This window comes from Lepus europaeus, chromosome 14 (assembly GCF_033115175.1).
Source record: "Lepus europaeus isolate LE1 chromosome 14, mLepTim1.pri, whole genome shotgun sequence".
Lineage (NCBI taxonomy): Eukaryota > Metazoa > Chordata > Mammalia > Lagomorpha > Leporidae > Lepus > Lepus europaeus.
Window position 1 is genome coordinate 25,147,278 of NC_084840.1, and position 17,621 is coordinate 25,164,898.

At 54.7% G+C, this 17,621-nt stretch overlaps 1 protein-coding gene across 2 annotated transcripts in view; it reads right to left on the minus strand.

The window, feature by feature from the left end:
• Positions 1-4,311: 4,311 nt before the first annotated feature.
• KCNH1 (potassium voltage-gated channel subfamily H member 1) overlaps positions 4,312-17,621 on the minus strand; it is a 377,968-nt gene continuing 364,658 nt past the window's right edge. For both annotated transcript variants that reach the window (XM_062211318.1, XM_062211317.1), the window contains exon 11: positions 4,312-5,169. In XM_062211318.1, the coding sequence (XP_062067302.1) occupies positions 4,312-5,169 (858 nt within the window). The remainder of the gene's footprint in view (positions 5,170-17,621) is intronic.

The following is a 17,621-nucleotide window of genomic DNA, read 5'->3' on the forward strand; positions in this document are numbered from 1 at the left end:
TACAAGGAAAGGCAAAAGCAGGCATCATGTATAAAATAGTTTATTACCATAATAAATAAAATTAAACTTTTTAATCTTTTTACAAATATCATTTGTGCTTGTTTAAAAATGTAGAGAAGGGAACATCATCCATGGAGGGTCCCACACGTTCCTCTTAACATTCCCAAGCCACAGACATCCAGGGGGGGTTCTGGCACCATCCTCAGCTGACCACATAAATAGTATCAGCTCATTTGCACTTCTGTTTATTCATGCTTGTTTGGACAAAATGACAGATGCAAGAGAAAAACTCAATCAAGGACTTGGCGGGACTCAATGGGAAGCGTGTTAATACAAGGAGAAGCCCTGGAATGACGAACCGCTCCTAAGGAGTGTCCTTGCCGTGTCCGTGACACGTGGGATGTGGACAGTCCGCAACTGATGCACAAACACAGCGGCTGAATATTAAGAGAATACATTCATCTGGCAGGGCTGCCTCCTTCTGAACATAAAAACCAGCTCATATCCTGATCCAAGATCTGTGAACGTCTCAGGGAACTGCTGATGGGTCCACTGGATGACTCAAGAAAGAGACAATGGCTCCAAGAAGAGGGAATGGTAGGTGGGGGGGCACCTGCAGAATGTTCGAGTCCAGTTCTTGAGGGTCCAGAGTCTGATATGCTCGCATGAGAGTGCAGTTTCACTTGAAACTAACGTAAGCTGTAGGTAAATTCACATGGATTCTTTTGAACTGTGAGTGGGAGAAATTAAAACTTGACCGTGAACACCTTCAGCGAGAAAACAGTGCTTCCTCTGAGGGTTGTAGTTGGTGCTGGCAGGACAGGGAAGTCTCCCCCAGGTGGAGGGCACAGGAGCTGGTGAAGGTAACCTTGACTGAAGGAAGTGTATGGAGCAGTCACACGGATGGCATGAAGAGAAGAGGCTGGCGGCCTCCCCGTGAAGCAACACCAGGTGGGGCGGGAGGAAGGGGCAGTGGCAGCTCCGTCACAGCTGGAGTTCCATTCACGGGTCTTAAGGCGAAACATCTTTATTGCAAAACATAGTACAATCTGTTAATCAAATGCATGTGAGCAACTTGTACCTCCACCAGGGCTCCAAAAATTTCCCAGAGATCAGTGCAGCAAGGGGAGACGGGTTGTGCCCCGACCGAGAATCCCTCAAGAGTTCATTCCGCCCCCATGCACGCGTGGAGGGGAAGGCTGACAGCCGGCCTAACACTGGCACCTGCCACCTGAGGACGTGGGAGAAAGGCTTGCTGCATTGGGCAGGGTGAAGTACGATTTTGTCCCTGGCCCAGCTCTCCCAGGTTTTCAAAGAGAAGGATTCCAGGAAAGGGGCTTGGTCTGCAGCAGTACACAGGATCAAAGACTGGGGGTAAAACAGACCCCAGGAATCAGCAAGAAGAAACCAAAGAAAGGAAGGCCTGCGGGAACTCTGCTGAGATGAGAATAGCTTTCAAATGCTTGTAGACTTATGAGCATCATGTAGCAATGTATTAATGCAATTCATTAGTTGCATTAAGTGTGTACTAGACCGGAGATTCTCAACCAAGTGGCTGCCTCTCTCGCCTGCCTTTGGCCACGCTGTTATGCCCAGCGGGGGAGGCTGGGGGATGGCAGCACACGTGGCTGGAGTCCGTGCTGTGCGGGAACACACACACACAGTCTGTCTCCTGGAGCATCCTCGTCTGGGACTGAACCCGCCCCCCTACACCTCCATCAGTGGAAGGAAGCAGCCGGGGCATGGGGACAGGACCTTGCCATTGCAAAGCAGCCTGTCGGGATACCTCAGAAACGGAAGCTTCTCTAAGAATGACATTCAAAGGAGGGAGTTCAGTAGCCATCAGGTAACCAGCCGGACAGTGGCGCAAGACACCGGGCTGTCTTCATAGAGGGGAAAATTACCTCCAAAGGACGTGCGGATCTCAGCAGGAGTTTTCTGAAGTGCACATGTTCGGTCTAAGACCTGGACCTCTGTTTCCCTGCTCTCTCTTCAGCTACCAGGAAACAGTGGGATCTGAAGTCTGTGGTCCATGCCCAGGACACCGAGCTGTGTCATGGCCACGGCAGGTCAACAGCACAAAGCTACCCAAAGCCAAGTGCAAGCCAGACAAAGGCAAGGAAGAAAGGTTGGGCTCATTTTTTTTCTGGAAAAAAAAACCTTTTTTAAACAATTACAGCAGGCAGGAAAAAAAATGGGGAATACGAGCTTATACGGTCACACTCAGCCGCTGTCACTGTGCCCCTACAACCTGGAGCTGAGCAGGTTTCCACAGCAGAGCCTGGGCCGCTGATGGCGCTCCTTTGGGGGTGCATTCCTGAAGCCTCATTTTCCCCCTGGAAAGAACCCTGGGCTTCCGAGCCTCCCCTTGGGCCTACCTGGGAGTTGTTTCCTGGAGGGATGCGGCAGCCTGTGATGAGCTGGACAGGGCCTGACACCAGGTAACTGGAGCCCTGGGCGGTGGTCATGTCTCCAGGGGTGATGCTTCTAAAGCTGGATGTTAGGGTATTAGGGGCCCTAGCCTGCCTCAAAAGCAGGTGCTAAACTTCAGAAGCTAGTTAGAGAGCATGTTTAAGGAATGGCAAGTTAGGAAGTGTAGGGGCAGCCGGGAGTCCAGATACTTTATAGCCTCTGCCCAAGTCGCTGCTTCAGTTGAGGAAGCTGGAGGCCCCCAGCTTTATCCAGACTCACAAACAAGTGTGCCTTGGCCTTGGGAAATCACACCTTCTCCCTTGTGGCTAAATAACGTCCCAGCCCAGGGAGCCAGAGGCTACCTCTGCAAGGCTCACGGGAGAGGCAGAGGGTGTGCGTGTGCAGGGCGTTGGGGGCAGGTGCCCTCCTGGGCCCTGCTCCCTGGAGCCATCTGTGCTGACCTGCTGAAGTGAGAGGTCAGCCTGCCCCGCACCAACATCTGCGGGCCAGGGGGTCTGCACAAACGCTGAATATCTTTGGTAGGGCATGACCTGGGGGGTTCCCTAAGGATACTGGGACTCAGAATCTCAGCAGCGAAGCCGTGCCAGGGATGGGGGCGCCAGAGGGTCAAAGCTCAACCTGAATGAGTCCATGCTCTGGCCCACGGCCCTCGTCACACTCTCGTACAGCGGAGTGTTCAGGGTCCCGGGACCTCTCTTCTCTCCAGGTCGTACCCCTCAACTAGCTCCACTGTGCTGGAAGAGACTTTCTCTTTCGCTCAGCTGTTGCTGGGAAAAGCCCCAGTGCATGCCCAGCCTGACCCCAGGGAGCGCACTGTGCATCAGCCCAGAGGTGGCACAGAGCTCGGCCCTTTCCTGGGGGCTAGCGCCCCTGCCCACCTCCCCTAGTCCTGTGCAGAGATAGCTCAAAACCCTCCTGCTTCATTCTTTTCCAGCTCCTGGAGAAAGGATGACTGTGCCCCTCTCGTCTTCCTGGTTCCTCCTGCAATCCTACTGGCTACAGCAGGAAGGAAAGAGGCTGCCTTAAAAATACGGCCAAGCACGCTCCCGGCTGTCCTCGGGGGATACGTGGTGAAGAAAATACAGACGTCTGCAGGGCAAGCCAAGGAGAATGAAAATATTCGAATATCGCCATAGCGCTGGCTACGGTCATCTTGAGGCTGTGTGTGTGTATTGAACAAAGCAACTTAGGGCCCAGGCCCTTCCTGCCAATGCTCCATACCCTGAGCAACGCCACGGGAACACGTGGGAAGAGGTCAAGACGGAAAAGCAGCACAGCAACCTGCCACGGGAGGCTCGCTTGGCTTCCAGAGCTCACCAGGGGCCTCTGCGGCCTCGTGGGGGCCCAGGGTCCCTCACCCCTGCCTCACCTCTCTGGGACAATGAGACCTGAAGCTGCCCTGGGGAGGCAGGCACCAGCCGCCTGCACCTTCAGAGGCAGGAAGTGGACAGGCTCCCCAAGCTCCTCACCAGTGTCGACAGGCAAACAGGTATTTACAGGAGTCCAGGAGGGCTCCGGGCACTCCCCTGCCCACTCCCGCGCGGTGGCCACTCTTTTCTGGTAGTTTGAACCTTATACAAATATCGCAGTAGTAAAAAATTACAAACGAAGGAAGTCCCCCGGAGCCAGCCTGCCCCTTCCCGGGGAATGGTGTGGATCCACTGCAGAGGCAGCTGCCGGCTTGCAGGCTCGGGGCGCGCTGCCCCTCGCCCCCTCCTGTTCTCCAGGGAGAGCACACCTGCTGAGCCACGGGTCCTGCTCAGGTTTTCCCTCGGGAGAAACCTGCCTTGAAAACTGTTGGCCGCGTGGGCATGGGTGGTGGGTGGTGTCCGGGCAGGGGGGTCTAGGGTTTTGTCCTTGACTCCGGAAGAGAACCTCTCAGCTGGCTCCAAACACGTCTCTTTCGGACCCTGGGGACTGGGGCCTGGAGATCTCAAACAGCTCCTGCGGGGACTGGGAGGACCTTCTGGAAGTTAATAGCCTGAGGATCTCGGCCAGCTGCTGCTCGATGGTGCTCATCTTGGCGTGCAAGGCCTTGATGTCCTCCTTCAGCTCGTGCTTGACCTCCAGGACGGTGGCCTGCAGCGTCTGCTCCGGGATGGGGTAGAAGGAATGCTTGACCTCCGCCATCACGGGGCTCCTGTCCTGGGGGCTGCGGGCCTCGCCCACGTTGTCCAGGCGCAAGTCGCTCTTGGTGATGCCGCTGTCGCAGGAGTCCGTCTTCTTCAGCGTGGCCTCGCCTGCCGCCTTGGTCCTCTCGGGCAGCGTCTCCATCGACTCGGCCTTGGACACCTTGTTCCAGTCCTCCCCCTTGGCGCAGGCGTCTCTGAAGCGGGCCCAGCCCTTGCGCTTGGCACAGTCGCCCCCGCCCGCCTTGGGGCCCAGGCACTCGGAGCCCGGCGCGTGCAGCTTGGCGTGGTCCGCCACGGCTGCGGCGGAGGCCGCCTGGAAGGCCACGGGCGTGGCGGGGCTCTCGCGGACCGTGACCACGCTGGCCTTCACCAGGCTGTGGTTGGCCGAGGCGTGCTCGGCCAGCACGCTGCCCTTCTCCACGTCCAGGTCGTCCAGGTCCCGGCCGCCCCTCTCGGCCGCCAGCCGGGCCTCCTTCTGCTGCCGGAAGCGCTGGAAGAGGCGCCGCACCGGGTGGTCCGGGGGCAGGATCAGCGGGGCCTCGTTCTTCCGCTTCATGCGCTCTTCCTCCTCCCGCTTCACGTCGCTGATCTTCCGGAACACGATCTGCAGGGAACAGAAAGACACGCGGGGTGAGCGGGGCTGGGCTCCCGCAACCAAGGCCAGCCCCGCCCACACAGCAACCCTGGCGGACCCCACGTTGCTTTTCCCAGCTCTGACCAGCAGGGAATCCTACCTATACCATCTGTTTAAGAGCAACAAAGGCCACCTGCCTGGAGACCGAAGGCTGTCCTGGCCTCCGAGCCATGCCCCCTTACCCTGCCCCTACTTGCAATGCAGCATCAGCTGGTGCTACCTTGAACACACCTTCCTGAGCCCACCTCACACCCACTCCCACAGACCCTCCAGCGGGGAGTCCTTGAGAGCTGTTTTTGGAGAATGGTCATTCTGGCACTCAAGGCCTTACGTGTTGCCTCCAGGATGCTGGCCTGCACTGGCAGCTCAGAGATGGGGAAGAGAGAAGGCTGGACATCCACCGTGAAGGGGCTCCTGGTCTCCGGGGCTCCCGAGTTTGGACATCTCTGGCCTAAACCGTACTCCAGGGCAAATAAAGTTCAACTTTGTCACCAGGCAAGGCTGCAGCTGCCACCCACAGATGTGGATTAAGGGATTAAACTCCCATCTCTCACCGAGGTCCTCCTTGTTCCAGGGCAGCTTACGGAACAATGGCCCATGAACTTGCACTTTCTAGCCTGTGTTGCACGTGGCCGTTCAGCTGTGGGACATGCTTTGACCTGTACCATCTCTGAACTTGTGGGCAGCTCCCTGTAGTAGGTCTTTATATAAATGGAGGAGGAGAGGCGTGGTGCTCACCAGGCAGCGCAGCACAGCACAGCCCCGTGCTGTGGGGGGAAGCAGCAGCCCGCCTGTTGCCCCACCTGGAACGCCTTGTGTGCCCAGGACTTGCCACAGCACCCGAGGCCCTGCAGAGGCACACGTGGAGGCGTGTCCAGGTCGTGGCCTCTGAAGTCAGAACACAGCACAGGCCCCAGCGCTGCCTTCTAGCTGTGTGACCTGCACCAGGAATCCTAACTCTGGGGTCTCGGCTTCCTTCCTGATGGGACCACTCAGTGCGTTCTCGACACGATGGTCATTATCTAGCGTGAAGCCCAAAGGAAGCCAGCAAACGTCGGATGGTTTGACGCCAGTGACCGATCAGCAAGTTGAAGTCATTGGCAGACTGGAAGCTCACACCTCGGCCTGACTCGGCGCTCCTGTCAACTGGATGGCCTTCCAGGCTGAGCGCTAGGGAGGGGGCTAAACCTTCAAGGCAAGGTCCCTCGTCCTTGCCCGCTGTGATTTTCTAATCCTGCCTCCCCGCGTCCCCTCCCCAGCCACACCCATCTGCTCCTGGGGTCCAGCTTGCAGATCCAAACCCGGGGACTGAGGAGAATCCTGTCCACCTTGAAGAGGGACAGAGAAACCCGCTAAGGGTGTCCCAGCAATGGCGAGATGATAACAGAGCGGTAAGCACCCCTTCTCCCAGCACTCTGAGTGGACTTGCTGGTGGCACGACCCTGTGCGTGCTGTTCTCTGGTCTGGGAATGGCCCCTGCTCTCTGTCCAGGCCTCTCTCACAGCAAACCCCAACTCAAACAGCACCTCCTCCAGAAAGTCTTCCATGATTCCATCGCACTCTATCTTATCCTCCCACCTCCCCTTCTGTGCTCATGGCGCTTGGTGCCTTGCTGTATCTTGGATCCATTTGTAGTAGAGATACAGCTACTCCCCCCCCCCCCCCCCCCCGTACACAACTGCTGAGACAGAGGTGGGAAGAAGGGATTAAGGAGGGTGAGATGGAGGGGAGAGGGAAAAATGGCTGAGAAGGTAACAGTACCCCTCGCGAGAGACTACGGCTTTAGAACTAATTGCTCTGGCTCCTGCCCCTGCCCTGTGTTTCTGCAGAATCTGAGCTTCCTTCCGGTATCCCCTGTCCCTTTACATTCGCGCTAGTTCCTGGGCTTCTGTTCCTGGGAGGAGCAATTTCCGAGCAAGCCCCAGTTGTTTCCGTGCACATCTTAACCCTTCTGGAAGTCCCACGCTCAGAACAGAGCTTATCCCATCTCACTGTGTCCTACTTGTTAGAAGGAAACTTGTCTCCTCTAAAAGAGCAAAATGTTGCTTGTTTTTGTCACTTGAGTACTTCCAGCAGGTGCCTGGGGGCCCTCAATAAACATCTGTGGAATGAGTGAACGAGCACAGATCAGCCAGTGGATCGGCAGGAAGGTGTCTTTTGCCCAGGAGATGAAATCAAGAGGCCGCAGTCGCTGTTACGAAGGAAAGAAACACAGTTGTTTTGCCGACTCTCTTGATAGCAGAGTGCCAGGGCAGCCCCTGAGACTTGAAGTGAGATGCTCTAATATGGAGGAGCCGACACAAGATTTATCCCACGGCCCAGCATACAGGTGAGGCTAAGAAGGCTCAAAACGCATTTGCGGGGGACTTCGGGAGGGCAGCCAGTGCTGCCTGGGGCCTTGGCTGCATGGGCGGTGCCAGCCCCATGCCCCCTGGGTTGGGACTGACCCACGTTTTCAGATGCTGTGGCTGCACGGCCAGTGGGGGCCGTCCAGGCACTCCCTGGGAGGGGGTCTCGTCTCGGAGCAGTGCTTCCTCTCCTGAAACCTCCTGGCTTTGCCTAGAGTGTTGTCATCCTGCACGCCAGACACAGCCACTGGACCCCTGCTGTCTCAACCAAAGGAAAGCTTCCCGCACCCTCCTTTGAGAATCCGAAAGATGCAGTAGCTCCTAGGGGAGGAGGCACCTGCTTGCTGACTTCAGTGGGTTTGGTTTTTTTCTTTTCCCTTTTTTTTGAGCACTTAGTCATGGAGTCTGTCTCAGAGCTGCTGTGACCAGGCATTTTGACGAGCACTTCAGATCTGTGTAGGGTGGCTGCGTGACATAATGATGAGCTCGGTGCCACCAGCACCAGCCAGTTCGTCTCCCTGTCTGCCCCAGTTCCCACAGCAGGGATGAGGCCTAGGAGTGCTGGGCAGGACTTTCAATTTGTATCCTGGGATGCTCCCTGTGCCCAACAGGCTCTGGCTGGCCCTTTTCCCTTCTGACCTTCCAGAATCCACTCCAACAAGCTTCCTGGACTCTCCTCCTTCCAGGATCCCCACAGCCTACGGTGAGCAGCAGCCCGCCTGCCTATTGCCTCAGATGGAAGCTCCCTGAAGGCGGGGCGCAGTTACGGGACTCTATCGCCAGCAGCGTGCTGGGCAGACAGGATGCTCGGTCATCAAGAAATCGATGACCGTGTCAGTGCGTGACTGATGGCCGGTGCCCTACTTACATGGCCCATGCTAAGGGAAAAGACATGACGTTCGCTCCCCCTGGAGATCTGCTGCTGACGTCGGAGATGTGATGGGGAGAGAGAGAGAGACCAGAGGTGGACTTCTCTATGGTCAACGCAGAGAGGGAGTGAGTAAATAAAATCCTACAGGACTTGCACTCCCATTCATCTCCATCGCAGGCCGACCTCACGCTGAGTTCATCATCTCTGCCTGCCTGGTCTCATTTTTCATACTCTTAGATGAGCTCAGAGAGCTGATGTTTAAAGTAGCTCTGAGATGAACCTTTTCTGTGTTTTTTTTTTTTTTTTTTTTTTTCCTTTCAGTGAGGAAGACTGCTCGTGAACTTTCCTTTTGTCTAAATTCGGATCTTCCTATGGAAGAGTCGGGCACCATGGACAGAGCCCTGTGCAGCCCTGCTGCCACCCAGGACAGGGCGCTGAACAAGCTGCCTTGCCCCCCCGCTCCACGGCTCGACAGTGCAGCCCCAGGTCCCATCTACACGGCCCTGGCTTGCTTGCTTCCATCTTTCTGTCTTACCCACTGGGCTTCCTGGTACGTTGTCATTGCAGGAAGGGGTTCCAGGACCCAAAACCTCGTTTTTGAAAACCCCTTAAGAGGACATCGTGAAGATGCCTCCCAGAATGCATAGTTACTGATTTTCTTTTCTTTTTGACAGGCAGAGTGGATAGTGAGAGAGAGAGAGAGAGAAAGGTCTTCCTTTTTGCCGTTGGTTCACTCTCCAATGGCCGCTGCAGCCGGCCCATCGCGCTGATCCGAAGCCAGGAGCCAGGTGCTTCTTCCTGGTCTCCCATGTGGGTGCTAGGCCCAAGGACTTGGGCCATAGCAGAGAGCTGGCCTGGAAGAGGGGCAACCGGGATAGAATCCGGCACCCCAACCGGGACTAGAACCCGGTGTGCCAGCACTGCAAGGTGGAGGATTAGCCTGTTAATCCACGGCGCCGGCCAACAGCTACTGATTTTAATAGCAGAGTGTAAATCACAGACTCAAGTGCATTCTCCTACTGAACTGAAACGTCTCGGGAGATGTGCACAGCGCGTCCATCACAGGTTGTTGAGACTGAAGCTTGCTCAGTGGCGCACAGCTGGTGCACAGCAGGACTTCAGGATGTGGGCTGCTGCTCTTGCCACGGGATCAGGGATCCCTAGGCAGGAACCATTCCAACAGTGACCCTCTCATCACCCACCGGGGAGGCAGACCACCTCTCTGAACCTGGCCTGGTCAGGACACCATGATGGGATGAGTTTGGAGCCTTCCTGGATCGAGCCCGAGTCCTGCCAGTCCACAGATACCGGCAAAGTCTTCTAAAAGTTCATGGAAAATGCATATTATGGAGAAAATATGCACGGATTTCAAAAATTTGTGCACCAAAGTAAGCAAGGCTGTGCAGCTGGTGACTTTCCCAGCACAAAGGGCTGAGATGGAGCCGTGGCTCCGCCTTGCTCCTCCAGCTCACGTCCCTCCGAGCTTGCACCAAGCACTGGCCCTAAGCCTGGGAGGACCTTAATAAATAAGCTTGAGCTGAGCTGAGCTGACACTCAGATCCTTAAGCTACGGGGCTCTCTGGGCCACTATCTCCAACTTTGAGAAACCAATCCCCCTGGGATATGCAGTGACTCAGGATAATCAACCACGTCTTCTGGGTTGCACTGAGAGAGGGCCCAGTCCTCAAGTTCCAGCCCAGATGAGGCCAAAGGGGAGCAGGAGTCCCTTCAGGGTCACTGAACAAGCGGGTCCCCGCGGAGCATGCAGGGAAAGACAGGCCCGGGAGGGGGAACAGGCTGGCTGGAGTCCTGAGAGCACTCACGTGGGGCGGCACCAGGCAGGAGCAGAGATGCTTCAAAGAGCTCCGACTGTGGAATGGACATCTACCTAAGGTCACTTGTCAGTGGTCTGCATAGTCAGGCCAGGACCGAAGCAGGAGTCATAGAAACCAGGGACAACCCAGAAAGGAACTGGGGTACTTTCTCTTGGATCCAAACACACACTCCCAAGGCTGGGAGCTGAAGAGAGAACACATGCTTGGCGTGGTCCCAGTGTGCTACAGACTGGCCACTGCCTGTCCCAGGGTCAGCCATGCCCTCCCTTGGAGGGACCAGGTCAGTGGTTCTAGAATCTGGCGAGGGTCTTCCCTGCTGGGTGGGAATTCCCTGGGGTGGGGATGACATCCACAACTAGGTCTCGCGAGAGTCTGAGGCAGGCAGCCGACCCAGGACTGCTAAGTAGGGCCTGGGAACCTCTGGCCTGATGGCTGGTGAGGCCACTGTTGTTCTGCCATCTTCCATGCATGTAGCTCACGCTCACCGTGAGGGAGGCCTCACGCCTCCCCAGCCCCTGCACACACCCTTCCAGCCAGCCTCGGCCCTTCTGTGCACTGCCCGGGACTGAGGCGGGGAGGGAGTGGCTGTCCCTAGTCCCTGAAGCGTGATTGATGGAGGCTGCCAGCCCCTTCTTCCCTAGGCCCAACAACAGTTGGCTCACAATGTGGAATGAGAGACGCAAAGCCAAACACACACGTATTGAGCACCTGTGGTTTGTAGGGCACTCAGGGGACAGATACAGGCAGCGCCACGTAAACAGAGCTAGGTCTCCCCTCCTCCCACAGCTGGGATCTGTGCTGGAGCCACCCTGAGTGACAGAGCATCCGGCATGCGGGGTCCCTGCAGGCCCTGGTGACGTAGCTGTCCTCACTCCCTCCTCAGAACCTACCAGTTACCCTGCCTGGTTTTACGGCAGAGCATAAAACATAAAGATTAACAAATGGGGCCATCAAACAAATTTTAAAGTGGAAAAACAAACTGCAGATGGGCAGATAGGATAAGGCAGCGCTTGGGCTTTGTTTCTGGAAAAGTCCACTTCCTCAGCGTGACTGTGGAATCAACTACTGCATTTTCCCTCAACAGCATCACAAATCAGGGAGGCAGACCTGGGCCAGCTGGCTGGGCAATGACTCCACTGCCCGAGCCTGCAGCCGGAGGGGAAGAGGAGGCCAGGCCCGGGGAGAGAGCCTGGTTAACTCACAGGGGAAGTGCAGAGTGCTGAGTGAGTCCAGTGTGGGAGGAGGTGGGCAGGAGCTCCTGGGCTCAGCGTGGGCTGACAGCAGGAGCACGAGCTTTGAAAGTCAGGTGGACAGGACCAGGTTCCCCAAGCCTGCATTCCCTGGTCTGTAACAGCAGGTACCACCTGAGGCCAGAGGCTGCTGTGTAGGTTGAATTGCAAGTGTCAGTAAACCCTTAAGAAGAGTGCTTGACTGAGTTGTCCTGTGCTGTGGTTGGGATGTGGTTTGTCTCCCAAGCGTTCGTGTATTGGAAGCTTGGTGCCCAAGTGGCAATGGTGGGATGTGGTGGGGCCTGACAGGGTCCTTGGGTCACTGGGGGCACAGCCACTGGAAGGATTGATAGGGTTCTCGGGGGACCCCACTCACTCCCACAGAGTGATGCCATCTGCCTTGAGATGATGCTGTTAGGGGCCCTCACCAGGCTCCCCTGGTTGGGCCTTCAGTCTCTAAAACTGAGCTAAAGAAGCCTTGTTTCCTGGCTAATTACTCCAAGTATTTCCTTATAGATACAAAAAAGCAAACTAATACACCCGGTAAGTATATTGTTCCGTATCCTCTGGGAGGGACTCTTGCGATGATTCTAGAAGGATCAGCTAGAAAAGGTGAAACACTAGGGAGATGTTCCAGACAGGGAACAGAGCATGGGAGACACAAAGGCAGAAACACCGCCCAGTGTAGAAGGATGTCCCTGTGGTAGCAGGCCCGAGAGACAGCCCCATGTGCCAGAGACCATGTTCAAGGTTGGACATGGGCTGGCTCATGCCATCCTTCCAGCAACTCCAGCAGGTGCATATGCTTATTATCATTTTATTCAGATAAACAGTTTAGAAAGGGTAAATGATTACCCAAAGGATGAAGTCATAGAATATGCTCCTCACTCCCCCAGTAAAACCTGAGTCCCCTTCCAGACTCATGTCCTCAGCCATTCTGTGATGGAAAAAGCTTTGGGTTGAATTAAAGTTTTTCTCAGTATATTTTGACGACTTCTATTCCTGCCCTATCAGCCTGCTCCACTAGTTTCCAGGAGTGATGCTTTGTCTACTGGCAAAGTATCTAAAGAATTCAGGGGCAGCCCTGTGACGCAGAGAGAAGGTCTGGCCAAGGGCACAAGATGGGCCAAGAAGCCAAGGTTCCCAAAGCATTTACGGAGAGAATGACCTGCTAGGTGCACTAAGCCATGTGGTCCTTGAATGCATCAAGATGCAACAAGGACTGAGGGCAGAGTCCAGACTGATTGGTCAAGGCAGGTAAGAGGGGTTATGCAACATCTGAGCCTGGGTGTTTTGTTTATTGGAAAAATCTTTGCTCCTTGTGGCATGCTGAGGTGACAGGTGACCCTACTGGCCGCTGGTGACCTTGGGGCACAGCACTGGGTAGGAAGAGGAGTGGACAGAGGGCCCAGTGGACTCTACTGAGGAACAACTTGGAGGCCAGAGATGTGCGGCTCCCATTTGTCCACTGGCTCTTAGTGCGCTGCTGGTGGGTTGGTCCCTCCCACTACCACAAAGCCTAATATGCTTTCTACTGGCTTTAATCAAGAGTGACTTGCCCAATTACCCTGTGATATCGTCACATTCACTCTTGGGAGAGGTGGGCGCCGAGAGTAGGTAGATGAGAAAGGTCTTCTTTGGACAAACTCATCTAGAGCCCGAAAGACTCCCTCAGACACACCTGTTCCTCTAGTTTTCTAAAGGTTCAAGCCCAAAACAGACGAGGGTCCGTCCGTCCTTCTCAGTGTCACCCAGCAAATGAGATGCAGCCCTTGGCTGCTGCTCACGGGAGAGCTGGCACTGCTGGGCAGGAATGGCTGGCCTCTGGCATTTCCTGAGGGGCCATATTTGTCACCTCTCCTGGCTCTGTGCTCCCTGTGTAGTGGAATGAAATACGTGCCACCCAGAACCTCAGAATATGAGCTTATTAGGAATGAGGTTCTGTGCAGATGTAAGGAAGGAAAGATCTTGAAATGAAAGGGCCCTGTATTAAGGTGGGCCCCAACTTATAAAAGAAAGACGGTCAAAGGCCATGGAAAGACAGGTACGTGGGCGTTTATGGCTACAAGCCAAGGACTGCCAATAGCAACCAGAAGCCAGGAGAGGCACGACATGGAACCTCCCTCGGAAACTCCACAAGGAACCAAAGCTGGAGACTTCTGTCCCCAAGAACCATGAGAAGAAATTACTGTTGGTTTAAGCCACCAAGGTTGTGGTCACTTGTTATGGTGGCCCTTTCTGCCTCCCGTGCAGAGCCCTGCCCTCTGTGCTCTGCCGGGTGTTCGTCCGGGGCCCCGCTGCTCCTGCAGTCCCCTTTACACAGCTGAGAGCCGCAGAGGTGCTGGCAAGTGCAGATGCCCACCCGCTGTGGGCTGTGGCCAACCCTGAGGAAATGGCTCGATCTCCCCAAGATTTAACCGTCTTACGTACAAAATGCCGCAGCTTTGCTGTGGGATTGCAATGAAACATCGGGAGATGCCCCTGGATTCACAGCATTAAGGCAAGGCTGTTTTTCTCTCGTGCTCCAGTGCTAAACTTCAGCAGCCCCACCCTGTGCATAGCTTCAGCAAGGTCTCATAGACCCTCGCCCTCCACGCGCTCCCCGCCCAGTCCTCCTCCAGTGTGGCTGAAGTCATTGTCAGGCTAGGAGGACCCAGAACCTGGACTTGGGTGGGAGGGAGGCCGGGTTGAAGACTATGGCTAGTGACGGATGTGCAGGGGCAGCCCAGGGAAGCAGAGTGGACGACACACGACATGGCTGCCTCTAGGTGACCATGCCTGTTCACAGCAGGAGGAGGGATGGAACCCTCTGCAAGCTCTCAGCTTTGACCTTTGGCCTCACCTGGGCCAAGTTCCTCAGGAGCGTAAGCAGTGTCAGGGCCTCCCTGGGGAACACACTCGAGTCCTCCAGGGCTTTGGCCCCAAACCCTTCCAGAAGCAGCTTTGGTAGCCTGTTTGTCCATGCCTCTCTCCGAAGTGGACCACTCTATGTGGTCCCTCATAGAAGGAGAAATAATCAGATAAGAAGAAACCTTGGGAGCTCAGTTTTTAAAATCCAACTTCCCCCGCTTCCATCCAATGCCCCCTCGAGGGTGTGGCCGAGCTGCTGGCCCTCGGGGCTCCGATCTGTCCGGCAGTGTGCTATGGGAGGATGCCAGGTTGCACCCCCTTCCCTCCACCTGCAGCAGTTCTTGAGGGAAACACAATCACCAGGGGAGCTTTTTCAAAATACCCAAGGCTGTGCTCTTCCCCAAGCATCCCTCTGCTACCCCACCTTCCCCTCCATTTGAGAGCCACTACCCTAGCCTGGAGGTGAAGACTGGGCCATTAAGGACACACCCTGGGAGACGGGGCAAGACTGCCCACCCAGGCATATATTGCCCACTCGTGTACAGACGACATGCACATGCACACACCCAGGCAAACTGCACATGGGGAGCCCCTCCCCAGCTACCCCCACCACCCCTGGGCACCAGGCATCTCTAGCCTCTACCCCCACCCCTCCTTGGGTGCCATCCTAGGCAGAGCCCTGAGGCTCTGGATCTGAAGACAAAAATAGCTCTGCTGGGCCCTGGTTATTTATATCTGCTCTGCCTGCAGGGCATGTGTGCAGTGGGGAGCAGAGCCACGCCCTGTCCCCCAGAAAGGGACAGGGGAGCTCTCAGCCAGGTGCTGCAACTGTAGCTACCCTGGGGATCTAGGGATGGCAAGGACCCAGAGCCATATAGCCCATTTCCTACAGCAGAGGACCCGTGAGCATCCCAGGGCTCCTTCAGGAGAGCTGTGCTGTCAAAGTCCACAGTGCCATCTCTCCTGTCTTCTACCAAACAGAACTCCCTGCTGGGAGAGGGGGAGGGAGATGGAGGGAGGGAGATCTCCCATCTGCTGGTTCATTCCCCTAAAGCCTGTGACATCCAGGGCTGGGCCACACCTGAGCCAGGAGCTCCATCCAGGTAGGGACCCAAGCACTTTATCCATCACCTGCTGCCTCCCAGAATGCATTAGCAGGAAGCTAGGTCAGAAACTGAGCAGGGATTCGAACCCAGGCACTCCAATATGGAACTCAGGCATCCAAGGGGCAGTTCAACCACAATGTCCAATACCCCCCCACCCCTGAGGCTCAGGGTCCTTATGGGGAGAAATTGCTTTCTCCAAAACCCTACTCTACAGAGACACAGCTCTGAGCAAACATTCAAAAATTCTCCCACAGTGCATACTGAACACAGAGGGATTTAGGGGATGCTTGGTCCGCACTCAGAGACAGCAGCTGTGCCTCCCCCCCCCACACACAGCATGTCAATTACTTCCATGTCCAAAGTCATTGTGGAGTCCTCCCCTTGCACTCTGCCTGGAGTCACGGGCACTAGAGCCAGCCCACCAGTTTCCCAGACTCCCTTGCCAGCTGGCTTCCCATCAGGGTCTGCCCATGGCCACTGCAAGAGGAGGGTGAAGGAGGAGAGAAACAACTTCCTGCTTTCAGCTCCTATAGTCCCTGCTGCAGCAGGCTGTGGTCAGCTTCAGGTGCATCCTTGGGTGCTCCCCTGCACAAGCCCTGCTGGCTCCCAGCTGTGCCCCCCCCCCCAGGTCAGGTCTCAGCTCCTTGCTCTCATCCCCTGCACACCTAAGCCAAGTTCCCTTCCAGAGTCAGGATAAGCCCCAGGATGCCTGCTCCTCAGAGGTCCCAGCACAAGACTACTGCACCCCTGCCCAGATCATTACTCACCTGTGTGGAGCATCGCCTCCCCGGTGTTGGGCTCCTCCTCTGACCTGCCAGGTTTTCGTAAGGCTGCCCTTCCATGCTCCCAGCCTGCAAGGGCACTGCTGCTCTCAACTACCAGTCTCTGGGCATAATCAGCATCTCCTGTTTGCTGTCTCAGCTTCCAACACCAACTCCTCTCTTTAAAACCAGTGGCGTGCACATCTACAACCAATTTATCTTTGATAAAGGAGCTAAAAGCAATCCCTGGAGCAAGGACAGACTCTGCCACAAATGGTGCTGGGGAAACTGGATTTCCATGTTCAGAAGTATGAAACTAGACCCCTACCTTACACCTTAAAACTGCACTCAACATGGATCAAACCTGAATCTATGACCCAATACCATCAAATTACTAGAAAACACTGGGGAAACTCTGCAAGACATTGACTTAGGCAAAGGCTTCTTGAAAAAGACCCCAGAAGCACAGGCAATCAAAGACAAAATTGACAAATGGATTTCATCAAGCTGAGAAGCTTCAGTGCTCCAAAAGAAACAGCAAAGTAAAGAGGCAACCGACAGAATGGGAGAAGATATTTGCAAGCTATGCAACTGATAAGGGGTTAACATCCAGAATCTATAAAAAGCTCAAAAAACTCAACAACAAAGCAAACATTCCAGTTAAGAAATGGGCAAAGGACTTGAACAGGTATTTTTCAAGAGAGGATATTCAAATGGCCAACAGACACTTGGAAAAATGCTCAGGATCACTAGCTATCAGGGAAAAGCAAATCAAAACCACAATAAGGTTTTACCTCACTCCCCTTAGAATGGCTCACATACGCAAAGCAACAAACAGATAATGCTGGTGAGGATGTGGGGAAAAGGTCCCTAATCCACTGTTGATGGGAGTGTATATTGGTGTAGCCGCTGTGGAAGACAGTATGGAGATACCTCAGAAATCTAAATATAGATCTACCATATGACCCAGCCATCCCACTCCAGGGAATTTATCCAAACCAAAATAAGTCAACATATGAAAGAGTTATCTGTACCCCCATGGTCATTGCAGCACAATTCACAAAAGCTAAGTTATGGAATCAACCCAGATGTCCATCATCTGTTGACTGGATAAAGAAATTATGGTACATATACACCCAGCTGTTTAAAAAAAAATGCTGTCTTTTGCAATAAGATGAATACAATTGGAAACTATTGTACTTAGTGAAATAAGCCAGTCCCAAAAAGATAACACAGGTCTTCCCTGATCCAAGGTAACTAATGGAGTGCCTGAAATGTAATGTTAAGGAGTGAAATGGCCATTTTGAGATTCGATGATTGTTTACAGCCCTTTTCTGTTGAGGAACAGTGTGGCTGTTACTGTTTTCTTCATACTATTTGTTGAACTCTTTTACTTAGTATAGGGTTAACTATACAATCATG